General features: G+C 40.4%; 2 protein-coding genes across 2 annotated transcripts; both read right to left on the reverse strand.

Moving 5' to 3' along the window:
- Nucleotides 1-673: 673 nt before the first annotated feature.
- Nucleotides 674-9,843, reverse strand: LOC125883934 (lymphocyte antigen 75). The gene is made up of 7 exons (XM_049568597.1): nucleotides 9,695-9,843; nucleotides 7,269-7,444; nucleotides 4,629-5,006; nucleotides 3,616-3,951; nucleotides 2,523-2,605; nucleotides 2,281-2,369; nucleotides 674-1,179 (listed from the first exon to the last, which is right to left on the reverse strand). The coding sequence occupies exons 3-7, from the start codon at nucleotides 4,879-4,881 to the stop codon at nucleotides 1,149-1,151; spliced, it is 792 nt and encodes a 263-aa protein (XP_049424554.1). The 5' UTR covers nucleotides 4,882-5,006; nucleotides 7,269-7,444; nucleotides 9,695-9,843; the 3' UTR covers nucleotides 674-1,148.
- Nucleotides 9,844-11,852: 2,009 nt separating this feature from the next.
- On the reverse strand, nucleotides 11,853-16,205 carry LOC125883940 (fucolectin). The gene is made up of 3 exons (XM_049568604.1): nucleotides 16,150-16,205; nucleotides 13,814-13,962; nucleotides 11,853-12,178 (listed from the first exon to the last, which is right to left on the reverse strand). The coding sequence occupies exons 2-3, from the start codon at nucleotides 13,926-13,928 to the stop codon at nucleotides 11,904-11,906; spliced, it is 390 nt and encodes a 129-aa protein (XP_049424561.1). The 5' UTR covers nucleotides 13,929-13,962; nucleotides 16,150-16,205; the 3' UTR covers nucleotides 11,853-11,903.
- Between the last annotated feature and the right edge of the window lie 5,005 nt (nucleotides 16,206-21,210).

Genomic DNA, 21,210 nt, shown 5'->3' on the forward strand with positions numbered 1-21,210 from the left:
GCCCCCAGATGTGGCTGCTTTTAGCAACCCGTCACTGTGTTTCTAGCGGCACATCTGCCACCAAACTTTGGTGTTTTTTTAGGGAGTCATCACTGCTTTTCCAGTTGCATTCTTGCTCTTAAATGTGGCTGTTTTTAGCAACCCATTGCTGAGTTTCCAGTGGCATTTCTGCCCCAAAACATAGGTGCTTATTTTGCAAGTCACTGCTGCATTTCCAGCAGCTTTTGTGCCCCCAAATGTTTATTTTTCAGCAGCACATTGCAGTGTTTTCAGTGGTGTTATCAATGATGTTTCCAGCTGCACTTTCAGCTGTGTTTCCATTGGATTTGTATCCCCAAACATGGGTGCTTTTTGATGACACTTGCATCAATTTTTGCCCCATATGAGGTTTTAATAAGTCACCCATCACCGGTTTCAGCCCCCCACAGGGATTTTTTTTTTTTTGGGCACATTTACTGTGGCATTCTTGCCACCAAACATGGCTGCTTTTAGTTAGCCATCACTGCGTTGTCAGCTATGTTTAAGCCCCCGAACACTGGTGTTTGTTTGTGAGTCATTACCGCATTTCCAGCTGCATTCTTGCCCATCAACATAGCTGTTTTTACCAACCTGTTGCTGTGTTTCCAGCTGTGCTTCTGCCACCAAACTTCGGTGTTCTTTTTAACGAGTTGTCATGTAATTTCCAGCGGCATTCTTACCCCCATACAGGTCTGTTTTTAGCGACCTATTGCTGCATTTCTAGCAGCATTTCTGCCATGAAATAAGGGTGTTTTTTGGGGGAGTAGTTGCTGCTTTTTCAGCAGCATTCTGGCCCCAAAATGTGACTGCTGTTAGTGACCCACTGCTGAATTTCAAGCAGCTTTTGTGCCAGTTAATGCAGATTTTTTAAGCCAAAATATGATTTTATTTATTTTTTAACCATAACCAAGTTGGTTTGTGCCTAAACATAACCACACGTTAACAACAGCACTGTTGAAACAGAAAAACGTTTTGCCAACAGCTGTTTAATAAGATGATCACAGCATTCTGAATATACTGGTCAGTGTAGCAAGAGCCTTCTAACCTATATCTATGATGCTGATAACCAGTACTAATGCCTATTTGACTAAGTGATAACATTTAAAATGGGTGCACCACTGGAGCAGGATTCATGTTTCACCTCCCTCAGGCGGCATGTACCTGTTGGAGAGAAGGCAGCACACTCACTCTGTAGTCTGACTCCCTCTACAGGTAAACATGCAGAACAACACAGCAGAGAATGCAGACAAGACTGCCTATATTGTTGATGGTACTGAATGAAAGATTAACAGATGGTTGCACATTTATCTGTCAACAGAAAGGTTGAAGAACTAGGCCCAACTCTAATATAAGCCAACATTTGTTTTGTACTTCTGTACTGCCCTGATAGTAGACATGTTGACCTTTACATATTTATCTACAATGCCAAAACTTGTACAAGTCAGTTATATTAACTTGTACAAGTTTTACAAGTTACTGTGTTTTTTTTTCAAGTCAGCTGTATTCCACAAACAGGTCAGTGTACAGGCTTTATACTGGAGTTTTACAAGTCACTAAACAGACAAACTCTATTTACACAGCAATTTTTAAAAACAGAACTATTACAAAGCACTTTACAGAAAGACGACAAGACAAAAAGGGTGGAAAACCCCCAGAAAAAATGGTTTAAAACAAGTATTTAAAGACAAGTACATTAAGTGCATTAACAACAATATATATATATATATATATATATATATATATATATATATATATTTTTTTTTTTTTAATTAAAAGTGCAGCCTGTAACTTTGGAGAAAGACAGTTGAATGCTGAGACCCAAAGAGCGCTGGTATTTGATGTCCCAGGATTTAGACTTAACAATCAATCAACTACCTTTTTGTTGGGCTACATACAGCACTTGTGAGAAAAATACAACTGAAACTAACTAACTGAAATTAAAACGGTATTTTCCTCAGATATCAGTATTCATCGCCTTTGTTTTGACTTGTGTACGTTATTAGTTCAAACTGTACTTGCCGAACAGAAGAGACTTAAATTTTAAATATCGTTAGCTGTTGCTTAGACCAAATCTCCATTAATTCGTCGAGAAAAAATGGTAAATTATGTTTATTGTATTTCCTTCCACAAAATTTCCTTCCTTGGACAAAAGTCTCCTGGAGCAGGATTAATACACTGGGAATGCAACAGCAATAACAGAAGTGACCTAAATTTAAAAAAAAAAAAAAAAAAAAACTGGAAAAATTGACATTAAAGTCTTACTGTGGTGCCTCTTTGTGTGAAACTCTTCTGGATGTCAACCAGCGGATCTTGAAATCAGTGATGCCCTTTCTTTTCATATCTGCCTCCAGCTAGGAAATATACACAAAATATTAATCTTTACATTTATGATAGTTTAATAATTAGCAACTTAGATATGATTAGCTACAGCTCTTATAAACTATTCATCACTAAGGAAGTAGACTTTTATGAATGCACGTGAAACAATCTGTGCTCTTTCTCACCTGGTTTAAGATTTGTTGTCGGATGACTGGGTCACTCATGTCAGAGTTAATGCTGATCTTCACCACAGATCTCTTCTTATAGTCTGAAAAATAGTTGCTGGTGTGATTGCTTGTTAACATGTTTCAGTCCACTGACTGCAGTAGTAGAAGCATCACTGTCGACCAATGTTTAAAAGCACAGAGGGACTTTTAAGATTAATTTCTGATCTTTCAGGCAGCCTTTGATTCAGGTTTATTACAATGAAAATAAATTTGTTTTTGTTTTATTCTCCTTGTGCTAAGAATGTGTTTAGCTTTATCATACAGCACTTTATAAGTGTGTTTTGAAAGGTGCTATACAATATATAAATGAAGTTTATTGTTTATTATGTAAATTTTAAGGTTTACAGTCACGCATAATTAAGGCTGTGGCCTTTGAGTAAGTGACTGGCTGTCACTACAGTCCATGATTCAGATCCACTCCTTGCTTCTCCCAAACTACACCCTCTTGCCCAAATATGATCAATTCCGGCTTCAAAAAATCCAAGATGGCGACAGCCAAAATGTGATTGTATTTGGCTGTTTGCAAAACTTTTTTGACTTGCTTTTTGAAGGAGTCCAGAAGGTGGAGTCGAGAATGATACCAAGATATTTAACACGAGGCACTACTTGGATGCTCTCTCCAGACACATAGACTTCAGGATTACAGTCTGATGTAGAGTGTGTCTTAGTAAAAAACATGCAAACAGTCTTCTTAACATTTAGAGACAGGTGAGAATCATTAGGCCTTTTTTAACACTTGTCATTGTTGTAGTGAGTTTAGCAGCAGCTTGTTAGTTTTATTTGTTTTATGCATGAACATAAATTACCATATCGTCTACATACATCTGAACTTCACACCGCATGCAGGCTGATAGTAAGTCATTAATGTAAAGGCTGAACAGAAGGGGTCCTAAGATGGATCCCTGGGGAACACCCATTTCATTGCTCACAAAGGAGGAAGTTACACCTGCCACTGGATATTTTTGCTTTAAAAATACTTTTTTGTTGTTGACTAATCATTTAATTTCTTGTGCACTGATACAAAGCTTACATAAACAAGTATGACACTTACAGTAGCAAAGAAACATAGATTCGGTGTCACAGGACCTTACACTCCATTTCCTGTGGTAGACATGAGCACAGTTCGGACCCTCTCCTGAGCTGTTGTGTGGCCTACTTGACCAGTATCTGAATGTGGAGTAGCTCCCATCTGACCACTTCCAGGAGTCTATAAACAGGCCAATCCAGGCCAGCTTTCCTGCCGGTACCATGCTCTGGATTTCCAGGTTCTCAGCCTGGTTCCTCACGCTGAGCAAGTCTGTGTGGTACTCCCTGCAGTAGCGCTGAGCGTCAGTCCACTTCATTGCTGTTTCCACAAGAATCTTTGTTTCTGGTGCACCGCTTCTGCCTGAGACCACAGAAATATTAATGACGCATGGACACACTAAGAATGCCACTTGTTCCTGGAAGGAAAAAATGATAAGCTTTGGAAACTAGGTGATGATATTAAAAGGGACAGTTTACCCCAAAATCAAAAATGCATATTTGTCCTCTTACCTGTAGTGCTTTTTATCAGTCTCAATTGTTTTGGTGTGAGTACCAGAAAAACAACTTAATAGCAATGTCTCTCTCCAGAAATCATGGCTCGTTTACTCAAAATAATCCACAAACCTTATTGTGAGCAGTTTCATGTCACCACTGAGCGAGTTAACATTACAGCTCAGCTGAGGAGGATGCCATTAATGTTAACATTTCACACCGTCACAAGCCTCTCGTATTTCTTTGGCACTATGAGCACCACAAGCCGAGTGCCGTCGAATTCCATTATACTGGAGAGAAGGCAGACATCTCTGTGGCCGATATCTCCACACGTGGTAACTCACACCAAAACAATCAAGACTGATAAATAGCACTGCATGTAGGAGAACAATTTTGTGTTTTTGATTTTGGGGTGAACTGTCCCATTAAGTCATCCAAAATTTATAGTTAGTACAAAACAGTTTAGTTTTTCCTTGGAGACAAGAGACCGACTCATCAACTACAGATATCTTTTCAACAAGTGAACAATATTTTCCATAATATTACCATCAAAGCATAAGAAGTAGTGGAGTAAGTCACAGTCCTGGTCTTTCCATTGACCCATATGTTGTATGCCGGCACAATGCTGAATGCCACTCTCATTGGTGGGTTCACCATCACCCCAGTTCCTGAACTCAGCTTCACCGTCTCCATAGTGACCTTCATCTGACATAGACCACCTCCAGGTTACAACATCTTCATACAACCCGATCCAAAAGTCGGTGAAGGTATTCTCCATTTTGTCTACGACCCCGTTCATGTCCTGAACATTGCTGACGGTAGCCAGGTCAGTGTACCTCTCTCTGCAGTAGGTCTAGGCTTCAAACCAGGTTTTAGGTTCATTGTGAATGAGAATGTAGTCACGGCTGCAAGAGGAGCAGTGATCTGTTGGTATAAAAAGGGAAACTCAACAATTACTTTATTTGTTAAGATATGATGGAGGACTATTACTTGCCTGAGAGAAGTCTACAAAGCTTCTTTGCATATGACCTCATATATTGGTGCTCTGTACAGATGGAGGGCAGCTGAGCCAAGACTACCACCACTGCCCAAATGCCTAAGCAAGGGCCACTTTAAGTCCCAAAAATATTAGAACATAAAGGGGAAAAAATAAAACTCAATGAAAAACAGCAGCAGATGTGGAGCAAAAACCTCTGTCTTCAGTCTGGAGTAGCAAAGTCCACTAAAGTCAAATGCTAATGTTCAAACACCGAGTTAAGGGGGATTTATACTTGTACGGCAGACCCTACACCATAGCCTACGCACGTGGCCTACGCTGTTGTGAGCATTTATACTTGTGCGGTGGTGTGTCTGTGTCACTCTACAGTTACACCTCCAAAACACTAGTCGGAGGTTTCTGTAAGTGCTGTGAAATTTAGTTGATTCAAAACACACATTAAACACACATTAAACATGGCTTAATAGAGACAATTTCAAACACAAGTACACAAATCAGCTTCACTATAACTCACAGCATTCACAGACAAAGCACTTGTCTTTATCTGGACACATTTTCCACACATATATAACATGCTAATGTTTTTAGCACAAGCCTATGGCATTTCACATTGTATAAATTACCCTAGCGGCTAGTGGACTTCTCTCTACTCATATGAAGTCAGAAACAAAAGCAACATTTGACAAAGATAATTTTAAGGTGTAGTTACATTTCTGGGGAGGTGCACGTCAGGCTACCGCACAGGGTACTGCGTAGGCTCTACATTGACGCAGAGTCTGCGCCATAGGTATGGCGTCAATTCGATGCAGATGTATAAATCCTGCCTTAAACACACCTGGAGTTGGATGCACTTACAATATGCAGAATGACAGTTTTTTGACAGTGTTCCACCAAATCTCTGAGCACGACTGACCTAGTAGGCAAAAAAGGGGCTAAAGTAGCCTGACAGTGGTGAATCCATGTACAAAGTTAAAATATAAAAGACAGTTATACTCAAGCATATTACTCACGACCACAAAATAGTTATAGTCCATTAGACTCTTGTACTGGCTCGCCATGTAACGTTAGTAACACTGGGAGATCTGAAGGAGGAAGTTATTTGTAACAGTGATGATGTCCACGTTGAGCAAATCAGTCATGTTGTGGGAAAATCACTTGGATGTATGGATAACATCCAACATGGTGTTCAATTTTCTGACAATGCCTGCTGCCTGGACGTTCATCCAACACTTTTCTGTAGTCATGTCCCTCTGAATTTCCAATTCACATTGTATATTTATCACTCCCTGTCCTCTATCTGAATTTTGCACATCATAATAGTCACATAATTTGCAAACAAGCTATTAGGCTTTATCAAATCACTAAAAGGTCAAAGAGGAACCTTAAAACCCACTTATGCAGTTTTCAAGAAGATTCTGACATTCACCAATGATTTATTATCTGGGATTTATTCTCAGGTAAGAACAGAATCCACACACACTCATGAGCACTCTTACACACATTTTGTGCATGTTTGTGAAAAGTAATTGGTTACTGAATTTTGCTCAATTCTACAGTCGCATAATATTATAGGATATATATTACAATAATATTTTATTTGGATTATTTTACAAAAAGCATCATTGCCTTTAATAATAAACACCTAACTAACTCTTCAGTTGATATCAGTCATGATAAGCATAACCATGTCATCTAATAGATTGATTAGGTTCATTTTGTCTTCTTTTTAGAATTGTTGTCATCTAATATTTAGTGATAGATCAAGGCAGAAAATACCACTGGTGTGTCGGGCAAGAGGGACCAAAAATAACAAAGCAGCTTATAGGGCATTAAACTGTGCTAATTAGGAACCACTGGCATGTGCTGTCAACTTGGGAGGACCATGGAATTCATGATGAGAAAAGAGATGCGAACAATTCTGCTGCTTAAGAACAAGTTCTGAACCTGACGAAAACTTTGCTTAGGACATTTCTTAAGAACAAATTTAAGAAAAAACTTGATCAGAACAGAGAACAGAGAATACACCATCAACATGGAATCAGCACATTAGCCTTGATTGTGAGTTTTATAAACAAGGACTATTATCTTAACAAGATAATAATGTAAATCACAGTGTCATCTGCAAATGTGATGACCCTTTCATTTCTGGTTGGATTTGAAGATTTTGTAAAACTGTATAATCTGCCTACCATGGGGTGGGGGCCACTGAGGGAATCTGTTTTCAAAATTTTCCTGAGTGCTATAGACCTCCACCTCACACAGCTGCGGTGGTACGTCAGGATGCATGACAGTCGCATAGCGACCCACAATCCCTCTGCAATCCAGGGTCACCAGAGATTGTGAACTACTGGGGATGATGTCACAGCTGAAACAGAGATAAAGAAACAGAGAAGGTGCTCATGACACTGCTTGAATTACCTTTAAACTTGATTTATCCTTTCATCCAGACTTAAATATATTTACGTTATTATCTGTGCTATCAGAGACCAAAAATTGACTTTAATAAAATTCTTCCAATTATAACATAATGATACAGTGAGCAAGGCCCAAACTATCTGCTCTAGTCTTTTGAATTCTCCACTTTCAAAGTCCCATGTTTTGTTGAGCTGTCCATCCACCCCGACCTTCTCCTTCTGCGGACTTTGTTGCTCTTCCCGTAGGGTTGCAACGATTAGTTGACTAATCAATTACTATAAAAATAATCTGTGACTATTTTAGTCGTCAACTAATCAGTTTGAGTCATTTTTAATAGAAAAGTACTATAAAAGTACCCCAAAATACTCCTATTGCAGCTTCTTATGTTCAGATATTGGCAGCTTTACACACACTCCCACAACGGTGAACTAAAACCCTTTGGCATGAGTACAAAACAAGAAATTAGATGACATAATTTTGGGGTTTGGGAGAGACAGACTGACATTTTTCAACATTTTAGCACATTTTTCAATAAAAATGATTAGTTGACTAATCGAAGAAATAATCGACAGATTAGTCAACAATGAAAATAAACATTAGTTGCAGCCCTATCTCCCAGCAAACCTTGGTCAGATGGTGACATGGCCAAAAGTGGTCACAGTCAGATGCGAGGAAGTGCAATATGGTTATGAGGTTAGTGGTCAGATGGGGACTTTGTTTCCATGTCCAATAATGATCCAGTCAGAACTTCTCTTACAATCTAGAAAATAGTGTTCATATTATTGCTTTAAAAAAAGAAAGTCTTTTTATAATACAAGGACATTTTATTGACAGTTTATTTGTTTGGTTGTGAAATGGTTATAGTCAGATAGCCATACTGTGATGTCCACTTTACGTCCCAAAACTGCAGGATGCCCATTTTATAAATATAAAAAGCATATTTATGCCATTTATGTATGTCTACATGTAAATAATATTCTTGCCTCAACATTTTTTGCCTGCTTTGTTCATAAGAGCCAAAAGTCTTTATCCAAGCTGTCGTTGATCGCACATAGACAGGACAGAGGGATGTCGTATGCTGTAAAGCCTCTGAAGCAAATTGTTATTTGATATTGGGCTTTATAAATACAATTGATTGAAACTGAAATTGACATATGGGAAATAGCCTTCAAGACTCTCTACCTGAAAGTTGGGTGACATAGTGCAAAGGGCAAAAAAATTCCATAAAGAAACAGGAAGTAGTGGTAGATGAATGGGTCAAGAACAAGATTCTTACCCAGGAGGCGAGGTTGAGTCATGTATGAGTCAACATTCATTATCCATTTGTGTGAATATTTTATTTCGACTTTGCTAGGACACCCCAGGAACAACGTTCAGATGACGGCCAGTTAAAGTTGCAGGCGTCAGCACAACTTTTATTTTGGATGTTCAAACGACATCCAAACAGTGGCTTCTACAGTGATGCGGGTGCTGCACCAGACTGTCGTGGTGAAGAAAGCGCTGAGCCAGAGGGCGAAGCTTTAGATTTACTGATCCATCTACTTCCCAACCCTCACCTATGGTCAGGATGGCTGATACAAGCAGCCGAAATGCTTTTTCTCCGTGGGGTGGCTGGGCTCAGCCTTTGACATAGGGTAAGGAGCTTGGAGTAGAGCCGCTGCTCCTTCACATCGAAAGGGGTCAGTTAAGGTGGAATGGGCATCTGATCGGGATGCCTCCTGGGCACCTCCCATTGGAGGTGTTTCGGGCACGTTCCACTGGTAGGGGATCCTGGGGCAGACCCAGGACATGTTGAAGGGATTATGTATCTCATCTAGCCCGGGAACGCCTCAGGGTCCTCCAGGAGGAGGTGGAAAGTGTTGCTGGGGAGAGGGACGTCTGGAGTGCTTTGCTTGGCCTGATAGCCATGGCCCCAGATATATGGATGAAAATGGATGGATAGATGGATGGACGGACGTTCAATCAGCAGTCATTCAACATTTCAATGTTTGCTGGGAACATCACTCTATTTCCCTATCTTGCTCCTAATGAAGAATCATAAATCTTACTGCCACTAAAGGGCTTCATGAATTTAAGGTAAACATCCTTTTTTGGCATTTGCTGCAACAGCTGATGCTGCAGTTTTTCTTGGGGGGGACAGTATCCACTTCAAACATAGTGGCAGATGCATTCATCCAACCTTGTCCAACTATATATTTACCTTGTGTCATCCACTCGGACATTATCACTATAGCAGCAGTCCTCTCTGTAGGCAAGCTGGATAAAAGTCACTGTGTAGGGAACCAGTAGATCCACTGTCACCCACTGACCAGGTTTGTCTTCAGTTCTGCTGCAAGTGGAAAACTGACAGCCGTCAATGACCCTGCTTGCTTCACTTCCAGTTTTCCATCTTGAGGAAGATTGAAAAGCCACTCCTCTCAAAGCCACATTTTCTAGTAATGAGAAAGGTTTTAAAAGATTATTAACATTGGTTTTAAGTTGGCACTTAAGGGAATGGGCTCTAGAGGTCTGAGAGAACACTTGCTTTTTCCCTGCCTTTAGCAAGTTTTGTGGTGATAGGAAATTCTAAATAATATAAAAACTGAAGAGAAGTTGATTTAGATTTTACATAATTGTTATTTTGCACAGTTTCACATTGTAACAAAAGCTGAAAACAACACTGGAAATACTTATGAAAATTAGTTGTAGTTGTTTGGTGTTGTTTTGTAAGGCAGACTAAATGTAAATCCTCTTTCTCAGGTTGAAAGCTTCAAGCACATTTCACCCCTGCTTGGTGGTCGGTTACCACACTCAACAGTGATGTTGTGAGGTTCTGGTGTACCCCTGTACACTACACACAGTGTGTGCTTACTAATGGTTACACACATCATTGTACTATTTTAAAGATGTAAACACAGAAAACTAGAATTACAGTTTCAGCACAGTTTCAAGATGGACACCCAAGATTAGAGTCACCAATTCAGTATCTGACCAAATGTCTCCCCTTCAGTTCCTGAAATATGACACCGAGTAAGGAAACTGAGGCCAGGAAAGTGTTTTTGCAGAACATTATGATGCCACAGTGAAGCTGACCTTTGACCTTTTCAACATAAAATGTCATCACTTCATCATTATATCATATTAGACGTGTGTGAAATTTTGTCTTAATTAGCACGTAAATTCTTGAGTTATGGCAAATAGCATGTTTTGTGAGGTCTAAGTAACCTCACTGCATTCACAAGAATGAGAGGAATGCAAGATCACAATGACCTTGACCTTTGACCACCAAATTCTGATCAGTTCATTGTTGAGTCCAAGTGGGTGTTTGTGTCAAATTTGAAGAAATTCCCTCATGGTTTTTTGGTATATCACTTTTATGAGAATGACGTGGATGCAAGGTCACAGTGACCTTGACCTTTGACCACCAAAATCCAGTCAGGTAATTGTTAAGTCCAAGTGAACATTTGTGATGTGAAATTCCCTTAATGTTTTTTTGAGATATCGTTTTCACAAGAATGAGACAGACAAGGTCACATTGACCTTTGACCTATGACCATCAAAATCTAATCAGTTCATCGTTGAGTCCAAATGGATGTTTGTGCCAAACTGTAGAAGTCACCTCAATCTGTTCTTGAGACAATGTGTTCACAAGAATGAGAGGGATGCAAGGCCACAGTGACACCAAAATCTAATCCAATCATCATTGAGTCCAAGTGAACGTTTGTAAACAGAAATTCTCTCAAGGTGCTCAGGAGAATGAGACAGACAAGGTCACAGTGACCTTGAGGTTTGACCCATTACCACCAAAATCTAATCAGTTCATCGTTGAGTCCAACTGAATGTTTGTGATAAAAAATTCCCTCAAGGCGTTCATACAATATATATATGGACAGATGGACAACCCAAAAGACATCATGTCTCCAGTCTCAGTTATTGCCGGCACAGACATATGTATCTTATCATTAACAGTATATTATTACAATGTTACCGTGTACAGGAAGTAGTCAGGGAGAAAAAAATTAAAAGGTTTGACTTTTTGTTGTCATTTTGTGTACAGTACTTCTGTTCTTCCAATATGTCACACCCAATTAATAAAGCAAAAGCCTGCTCCAAAAGGGACACCATCTAATTTATTTTGATTTTAGAGTGAAAATATTTATTCATCATGGTGTGTGGAGCTTACCAAGCACAGTACCATAAACCAGCACTTCACAAAAAGTCAAACTCTTCTGAAGTCCAGGAAGAACAACATGGACAAAGCGACCTTCCATCACTCCACAATTGTAGCTGTATTTGAACAGTCCCTCAGCAACGGAGATGATAGCACACCTGATAAAAGGAGGGAGTATCAGGATGAAAAAGAGAATCAAAGTGGCTGGTGAGTATAAGAGCTACTACAGCAAGTTAGTACTCTTTTGTTCCTGTTAATATCACCTCTGGTTGCTGGTGTCACTCCGGAGGCCAATACGGACCTCAGCACCGTCCAGCTCCTCTGAGCGTCCATTGCTGATGATAGACACCACAGTTATTCGGTAGATACTCTTCAGGTCCAGTTGCCACCAGGGATTGTCTTGTAGTGATACAGAGGCACAGGTTTCTTGTGGATAACTCGGTCCAGGGTGTTCGTCAATTGCCTTATCTGGAGTACTTCCTGCAGAAGTTGGTTCTGCAGACTGCGTCGCTACTCCTCTCAGTGCTACATTATCTGGCAGGAGTGTCATAAAGGCAGTTATTAAAAAAAAACAATAAACTGAAGCAATTAAATGTTCTGGATGAAACTTTAAAGCAGTATTGATCATTTTTAATTGTCAATTGATGAGCAGGTTGTGACTTTACTTAAAAACTGAGACTTTTCACAACTTAAGCAGCCTGTGGACTGATTTCTCTGTAAAGGACTCATGCTGAAGTTCCCGACTGCTTTGCCTCTCTACAGCTTCGCTACAGTGCTAACAGTGTGCAACAGTAGCTAACGTTTGCTAAGAAATGGAATCTGCTGCTGCTGAATTCATTACGTTCCCGGATTGCTGCTGCGTGTTCACTGTGAAGCCCACGCTGGGGTTTGCACTGGGTGAATCCAAGTTGGTACGGCGACTAACAGTGATGGCCAAATGAGGCCTCATGAACCACTGTCTTTATTTTCTGAAGCCACCAGATGGCGCTGTGTGTTCAACAAAGGTTTGAAAACACACTTCATTGCAAGTCCTTTAGCCTTTATCTTTAAACCAAGAGCGCCATCTGGTGGGGTCAGAAAATAAGGAAAGTGGTTCATGAGGCTTCATTTGGCCATCACTAGCGACTAAGGTCCCAGCTGCTATCCACTCTACTACCTTGAAAGTACTAGCCTATCCTAGTGGCGGGGAGTGAGGCGGAGGGTCTGTGGGCTGTGCTAGCTACATTGTTCTTGTTACATTTGTGGTCTGATAAACAGTAAAAAAGAGTTTACAAAAGCATGCACGTCCAGACGATGAACACTAGATGCTAAACAAGAGATCATGCAAATGACAGAAAAACAGAGTGCGCACTTGGCTAAGCTCCCAATATTTACCTGGATTCCCACCAAGGTGACATTTCAAGCTTCAGGTCTGATGAGGAGCGTGAAGCTTGGAACATTACCTTGGTGGTAATTCAATTAAATATTTATGGGAGCTTAGTCTAGTGTGCAGACTTTTTTTCTCCAACAGTAAATCCATCAAACTCAGTGCCACATGGTGCTGAATAGAAATGCTAACGTCAGAGGAAGCGCTGACGTGTAAAATATTTTGTGAAACCTTGGATTTAGCTAGCCAGTGTCAGTGTGCTCACTAATGTGGATAAATTGCTAGCTAGCTGATGCACCCCTTTTCTTTTTCTTTTTCTTTTTAGAAAGGACTGCATGTTTCTTGTGTGCTCTGCATTACCTAAAAAAAAAAAAAAAAGTAAAATTATTTCAGATGAACTCAAATCATACACTGACAATAATTTGTGAATTAGATTTGATAAAGACTTGAATTTGGAAGAAAAGGATGTTCTTTCTGGAATTCAAGACATTTAGGAATGTTTTTTGTTGTCTGTAGTTTGGTATGTTGTCATAGTTTCAAATGTATTAATTTTTCACATATATTACTGCAATTATTAATCAATTAGTGTGGGCTTGTCTGTACGTTTTTGATGAAAGTTTCTAAAAAAAAATTGAATGACAACACTATAGATAAATATATCAATTTTAACTCTCAAGAAATGATTAGCATTCATAACCTGGAAACTCACTAAAAAAGTATTAATGCTACTTTACTTTCTTCATACAGAACCCACAAATTTAATCACATGATTTAATCCACAGATGCCATCGCTCAGTGTTTACCTCCTGTGACGCGGGTAGTAGCGAACACTTTGAGCTCACAAAGCTGAAGCGTTCTTTCTCCAGGGTAAAAAATGTTGACGTAACGTCCTCTCATCTGGCTGCAGTTGAAGGTCATGGTAACGTCACTGCTCACAGTTATGACAGCACATCTAAGGGAGGAGAAGGAGGGGTATATGGACCAACCTGATCTCACAGAAATATGTGAAATGACCACGACCTCTTAACACCGCATTCCGTGGTGGCAGCACGTAATGGGTTGAAATTACGTGCTGTCACCACGAAAACAATGCCAATGTAAAGTCAATTAGGATCCTCTCCCGTGGTGGACACACGGATTCCCTGATTCAATCACGTCACGTCAACCTCGTTTTCCTCAATGATATCTTTAACATTCCTGTACACACACAAGAACGCGGAAGTGTCCTTGATAACTCAACAATATGACAGGTTAATGTCAAGGCCATAAAATAAAATAAATGTATTTTGCCAGCTTTTGATAGCGTAGAGCTTTAAGAGCATTGTGCTGTGGGCGGATGGGGCGCGTTCCACTACTGTTTTGTAGCTGCTGTCCGCTGTCTGTGGGCTTCATTCCATTTCAGATTGTCATCCGTCTGCCGTAACTGAATCCAAACGGCACTAATAAATAAACAGCCTAAATAAATAAATAAGAAGATAAAAATAAGGCTGAGCACGGAAGAACCAGAGAGGAAACACCATCACATGGAGCCGTCTGCCCCTGGCAACCCGGCCACCCTCCACTCCACCAGGGGAGAGCGGACCCCAAGCCAGCGCCACAGAACCAGCGGCTGCCCCGCTGGTTATACCTCCGACCGTGGCAGCTGTCACACAAACCGCTGCTGAAAATTACACATTTTGATACAGGTAGGCTATATACATATTGCAAAACTCTGTAAAAGTACACCAAAGCATATTTTCGTTTCCAAATATTTATTTGAAAACGAAACCATTCATACGGTCAATATAAAACATTTTGTTAGTAATAAAAAACAAATGGAATCTCAATGTGACCACGCCAGCCGGCGGGACTGTGGCTGAACCACTTCCAGTGTTCATTCATTCATTCAATCGCGTGTTCAGTGTGTGTGTGTGTGTGTGTGTGTGTGTGTGTCAGAGAGGAGTATCAATAAAAAAAAGTAATTATTTCGGAGTTTATTTCTTTTATTCTTCCGTTTTTTTTTTATTAAATGCATAATATAACCAACAATTTTATAGACTAAATGTTAATCTAATTATTATTGTAGAATGTATTTAGCAAATCACCACTCTCAACTGGAGACAGCAGCAAAGAAAAAAAAAAAAAAAAAAAAAAAAAAAGGCATTATAAAAAGCCGACAAATAGTGTTAATTAACTGACGTGAGATATTGAAGAGGTGGTCTCCTACAGTCTGTAATTTTTTTTTATTTTTTTTTTTTTTTTTATCATAACTTCTCGGAAATTACTCAAAAGTAGAACATGCTAAAAGTAAATACAATAATAGGCTAAATAGTATCTAAGGAAGTGTCTAAACAATAATAAATATTATCTAAGTTATCTATTAGGCTACCATTCCACTCTGTAAATAGATTTTAAAATTTCAATATAATTTTAATATTATTTTTGCTTATTTCATTATTGTATTATTGGTTTTACTTTTTAGTAGTATTGTATTGTCTGAGGATGACTCATGTTAGTAACTATCTACAGTAAAAAAGATAAAAACAAGCAAAGAAACAAACAAAACTCATTTTATACACTGGGCCTTCCAAGTGCTCTCTGAAACTACACCTGGCATGGCTTGTGTCCAAAAAATGAAAAAATCTAAACTTTGTTGTAGAGCTAAACCAAATACATCATTGGAAAGGTCTCAACCTGGAGAGTAAAATATGTCAGTATGAAGATTCTGCATGGCTCCTGCTTTCAGCCATTGACCTTTGAACCTTGGCCTCAGTGCATGTTTGAGGGCTTATAACTCAGCAACGAAAGGGGGTACAGACATGGGACCAACTGTTATAGAGAGCTCTTGACCTCAGCTATCATGTGAGCAGAAGTAGCCTAAAATTGAATCAAAAAACATTTGTTAAATACATTTAATGGAAATACTGCCCATCTCTGAGGCTACACAGCTCTTCGCAATCGCTACTACAGCCACATCAGCTGAAAATGATGTTGATAGGACTGACCTGCTTCTGACTGGTTAGTGCAAAACAAAACAAAGCAGCCCCTCGCCCCTTCCCATACTGAAAATATCTAATATGAACACAATGTGTGAAGAATTTGGTGAAAACCAAATGGTAATCCAGTCTGATTATCAGGCAATTTCAATCAATTTCATCACCTGGGATTGTTGTTTCCATTGTTCTCCAGTGAGTTACCAATGCGGATTTCAGCCCCATTTAGAATGTTACCACAGCAATCTGTTCTGCGGATGATTACAACTGTTGAGATGTCATAAGGACCATGCAGGTCCAATCTCCACCAGGGCTCCCACTGTGTCCTAGTGGAAACACAGCTCCCGTGCCAGTAGTTTGTCCTAGGGCTGCCATCAATTGCCACGTTCGATGGATGCCAGTTGTCCCAAAATGAAGACTGCGCAGCCACTCCACCCCGAGCCACGTCAGCTGGAGAGTGAGCGCAGTGACAAAGATCAGTGTTTGCAATGCAAAATATGTAAAACATCTACAAAGGAGAGCTCTTAATGAGAAGCTTTAAAACGCTGTAAAATGAAAGAAAATCAATTTTACAACAAAAACACTACATATAGCAGATTGATTGTTCATCATTAATTGTTCATTAAAACCAAATAATCCAAACAAACAAATTAATAAGATGCCTGTTACCCTACAGTGTGTTGTTCAATCTCGCCTGCATTTACGATTGTTCATCGGCGGTGGAAAGTAAGTAAGCACAACTCTGAGGTACTTTACTTGAGTATTTCCATTTTGCTGTGCCTTATACTTCTACTGTGACCCTTTACAAAAAGATCAGTGTAGTTGGGAAACCTTGTCACATCCCAGTGGTTAGCACTGTCGACTATAAAATGAAAGGATGTTTTGCTGCCTCTTCATCTTTACTAGTTAACAGTTAGCAGCTATTGACTGAGAAAGAAATCGTTAAATTAACTGTGCCCCTCAAAGGCTACCGCCGGCAGCTACAGGCAACGTTTAAGGTGGAATGTTTTCTTGGATGTTACTCAGTGCATGAGTTCATGATGTAAATCAACACACCTTAAATTTTAATGTGACTACTGTGATCATTCCATTCGTTTTTACTGCCTTCACTGACAGGTGATGTGAGTAACATTGATCATCTTGTTACAGTGCAATGTTCTGCTGGGAAACCTTGGGTACTGGCATTCCTGTGGATGCTACTTGACATGCTCCACCCACCCAAACATCGCTGCAGACCAAGTAAACCATCTCATGGCAACAGCACTTGTCAATGGCAGTTCCCCCCAGCAGGACAGTGCACCGTGTCACGCCACAGAAACTGCTCAGGAATAGGACAAAGAGCTCAAGGTGTTGACCTGGCCTCCTGATACCTCAGATGCCAATCTGATCTAACATTTGAGGGACGTGCCGGTACCCCAGAAGTACCCCCAATCCATGGTGGGTTCTCCTTGGACCAGACCTGGCTTTGATCTGTCAAGGCATGATCGCAGGACCTCTAGGTGGTGTCTTCTAGTGTTTGGCAACAGGGTGTTAGTGTCAGGTCTTTTGAGTCCTGTTGGTTGTAAGGTAGGGTACCAGCACGTCCCACAGATGTTTGATCAGATTGGGATCTGGGGAATTCGGAGGTCAGGTCAAGACTTTAAGCTCTTTGTCACATTCCTCAGGCCATTCCTGTGCAGTTTCTGTGTTGTGGCATGGTGCGCTGTCCTGCCAGGGGCCACTGCTACTGAGGGGTGCTGTTGCCATGAGGGGGGTACCTGGTCTGCACTGGTGTTTAGGGCGTGGAGCATCCACATGAATGTCAGAACACAAAGTTTCCCAGCAAAACACTGCATTGTAACCAGATCAGATAATTGTGGAGTCATAAAATCGTGCCGTGACTTGGCCGACAGACATGACAGACTACGTGATGGTTCACACCAATTATCCCCAGTCATCTTTCACGATGTGTGTGATGTTATCGGGTTATTCTTATCCTATTTTTATTATTATTACTATTACTTCAGTCACTGTGTCTGTTCATGTGCCAGCTGAAATGTTGTTGTAGTAAGGTAAAAAGCATCACCAGAAGGCAGGAGCTACATCTGAAGCACCGTACGCAAACATGCAAGTCACTGAATCCTCCACAAGAAGTACCTGCAAATGTTTCACAATAAAAGCCCGTTAGAAAATGAAGGGATTCTCTCAATTGTAGTTATAAGGGGCTTTTACTTTGAAACAGAAACAGGAAGTGTTGAGTTTGAAATGACGGCGTGATGCATTAATTTTATGAAGACAAACAGGAGCGGATAAAAAGTAAAAATATAAAAATACAAAGGGATTAATAAATAAAATAGAATAATATAAAATATTTTCTAATTTTCTTACTTTATGTCTGTCTCCATTATGAAGAAATAACGTTGTTTGCTAGCTTGATGCTAATGGCAGCACTCACCAGGTTGACAAAGTGCCTCTGTTGTTTGACGCCATCACTTTTCCCTTTTTACTCTGTGTGGTAACGTCCCTAGAGGAAAAATCAAACAGCCTGGGGTGTTTTTGTCGTACAGTTGTCTATGGCAGCAGATCACCCAGTGTTCCTATTGGTCAAAGTGACGGCTGTGACAGGAGCAGTTGTGAACGACAAAAAGAAAATCAAGCATGCTAGACTTTCTGCTGGAGCATCGTTAGTTGTCGTTTACTATGACACACTACACAAGATTAAACGATAGGTTATCGCGTACGACAGTCATTGTCGTTCACAATCTGAGCTGACACTGTACGACGTTGCGTCTGGCTTTAATCGGGCTGATATCGTGTAGTGTGGGCCAGGCATAAAAGACAATTATGTCATCATTCAGTGTTGCATTACCTCCTGTAAGGTGGGTAGTGGCGTACACTTTGACCTCACAAAGCTGAAGTCCCTTGTTTACTCCAGGGAGGAACACGTTGACGTAGCGTCCTCTCATCTGGTTGCAGTGGAAGTTCATGATATGGTCACTGGTCAAAGTGATGACTGCACATCTGAGGGAGGAGAGGAGGACGGGAAAACGGACAGATAGTACGGGAGGAAAGACAAACCTATTCCTCCAGAGGAGGAAAGCCTTAAAGGAATACTCCGACGATTTGGGAGTTATGCCCTTTCTCTGTGGCTGGGTCTCAGCATTGTGGCTTAGCTTAGCAAATACAATTGAAGTCTATAGGGCGTCAGTAGCCTGTGCGGTAAAAGTGAACAAATAAACGTTACAGAAACCCTGAATCTGGTATTTCTACACATGCTGTAGCAGTAACTATGGAAACTGTCAACACAGTCTACACTCCACTACAAGAAACTCTTCAAAATCGCATTCAAAATCGTCCATTGCAGCTACTATAGTCCGGAGATATCGTTTTGTTTACAGGCTGTGCCTGTGCCTGCTCACCAGTGTATCCCTCCGCGGATCACAGCGCAAGACTTAAACACACTATACTACCGTGTATCAAAGTTCTTCTAAAACGATTAAAAGGGACTCTCGTTTTTCAAATTAATGTTTGAACTTGTTTATTTTAAATGCACGGGCAGAAATGCCAGATTCAGGGTTTCTGTAATGTTTATTTGTTCACTTTTACCGAGCAGGCTACTGACCCTCATAGACTTCAATTGTATTCGCTAAGCTAAGCCGCAATGCTAACCACTGAGATCCAGCCACTGGACGTGCAGACCGAAAAAAGAAATTGATCATGTTGTCTCACTATGAGCATGATAGAGAAAGGGCATAACTCCCAAATCATCACAGTATTCTTTTAAAACAGCGTAATACTTCAATGAATGTGAAAACAGCTCCTGCCAACTGGATTGGTTAGGGCAATACTGACAAGTACCCAAACTGTGAATACTGTGGTGAAAACAAAATGGTAATCCAGTCTAATTATCAGGCTGGTTTAACTGATCACATCACCTGGGATTGTCGTTGCCATTGTTCTCCAGCGAGTTACCAATGCGGATTTCAGCCCCATCTATCATATCAATGCAGCAATCTGATCTTCCGATCACTACAACTGTCGAGATATCATACAGCTCCCCTATGTCCACTCTCCACCAGGGGTCGTCCTCAATCCGAGTGGAAACACAGCTCCCACTGAAATACCACGAATCAGGTTTGCCATCAATCACCAAGCTTGGTAGATACAAGGGGTCCCACAATGAAGACTGAGCAGCCACTCCACCCAGAGCCACGTTAACTGGAGAGTTAACACAGTGACAAAGATTTGATGAGCAAGTACATGTTTGCAGTGGTCTTGAAATGCCTTTTTTTCCCAGCAAAAAACTTTTCAAGACCTGCAGATATCCTGAATACAGAAACTGTTCGAGGCCCAGAGAGGTGAAAGTACACATAAATAAATTAATATGGAACAGAAATTTCTTTCCTCAGCCATTAATCGTCTCATGATACATTAGTGCATCAGGATTATCAGTCTAATGACGATGAATGTAGTGCACGCATGCATCCATAGTTGACCTTTCGCTAAGCCCTGCCCCTTTGTGATGGTCCAACAAGCTGTCAGAGTAATAATGGAGCCCATCTGTAACTAACTGCACTCCCTGAAGAAATATTATCATATTTGTTGGAAAAATGAAAACAGTGATTTGCTGATTTTGAACCAGCTGTGTGGCATCGCAGTGTGTGCAGGTGAACATTACAGAGAAATCCAATATTCCTCTTAATACCTCTTCCAATTTCTTAATACACACAATGTTATTCATCCCTTCAACCTGATATGAAGTGTGAGCTGCACGTGAGCATTTTTGATGATTGCCTCCGTCCAGTCCTTTCCGTCTTATCGCATTTAACCATAGTCGTCTTTGTTTTTGTTGACGGGCAGTGGCGGCTGGTATGTGATCAAATTTAAGTTTGAGCCATGACTCCTTCTATTCTGGCTCCCAATAACACAACAAGACCACATTTTAAGACTCCTATGTAGCCTACAGCCCTGTGGTGGAGAGTCGTGTTTTGCCTCCAGCGAATAAAATGACATCATTGTGACGTCGGCCATAAAGGGGCAATATCTCCAACACTCGGCAACTCTCGCCAAAAGGATCTCGACTAATCAACAATAATACAGGTAAGAGGAAAAATATGTTTTTGATTTTGGGGTGAACTCTCACTTTAACTACATTTTACACATAATATTTTTGTACTTTTACTCAAGTAGGAGTTGTAATGCAGGACTTTTATTTGTAAGGAAGTATTTTTACATTGTTGCATTGGTAT

The sequence above is a fragment of the Epinephelus fuscoguttatus genome, linkage group LG23 (genome assembly GCF_011397635.1).
Source record: "Epinephelus fuscoguttatus linkage group LG23, E.fuscoguttatus.final_Chr_v1".
NCBI lineage: Eukaryota > Metazoa > Chordata > Actinopteri > Perciformes > Serranidae > Epinephelus > Epinephelus fuscoguttatus.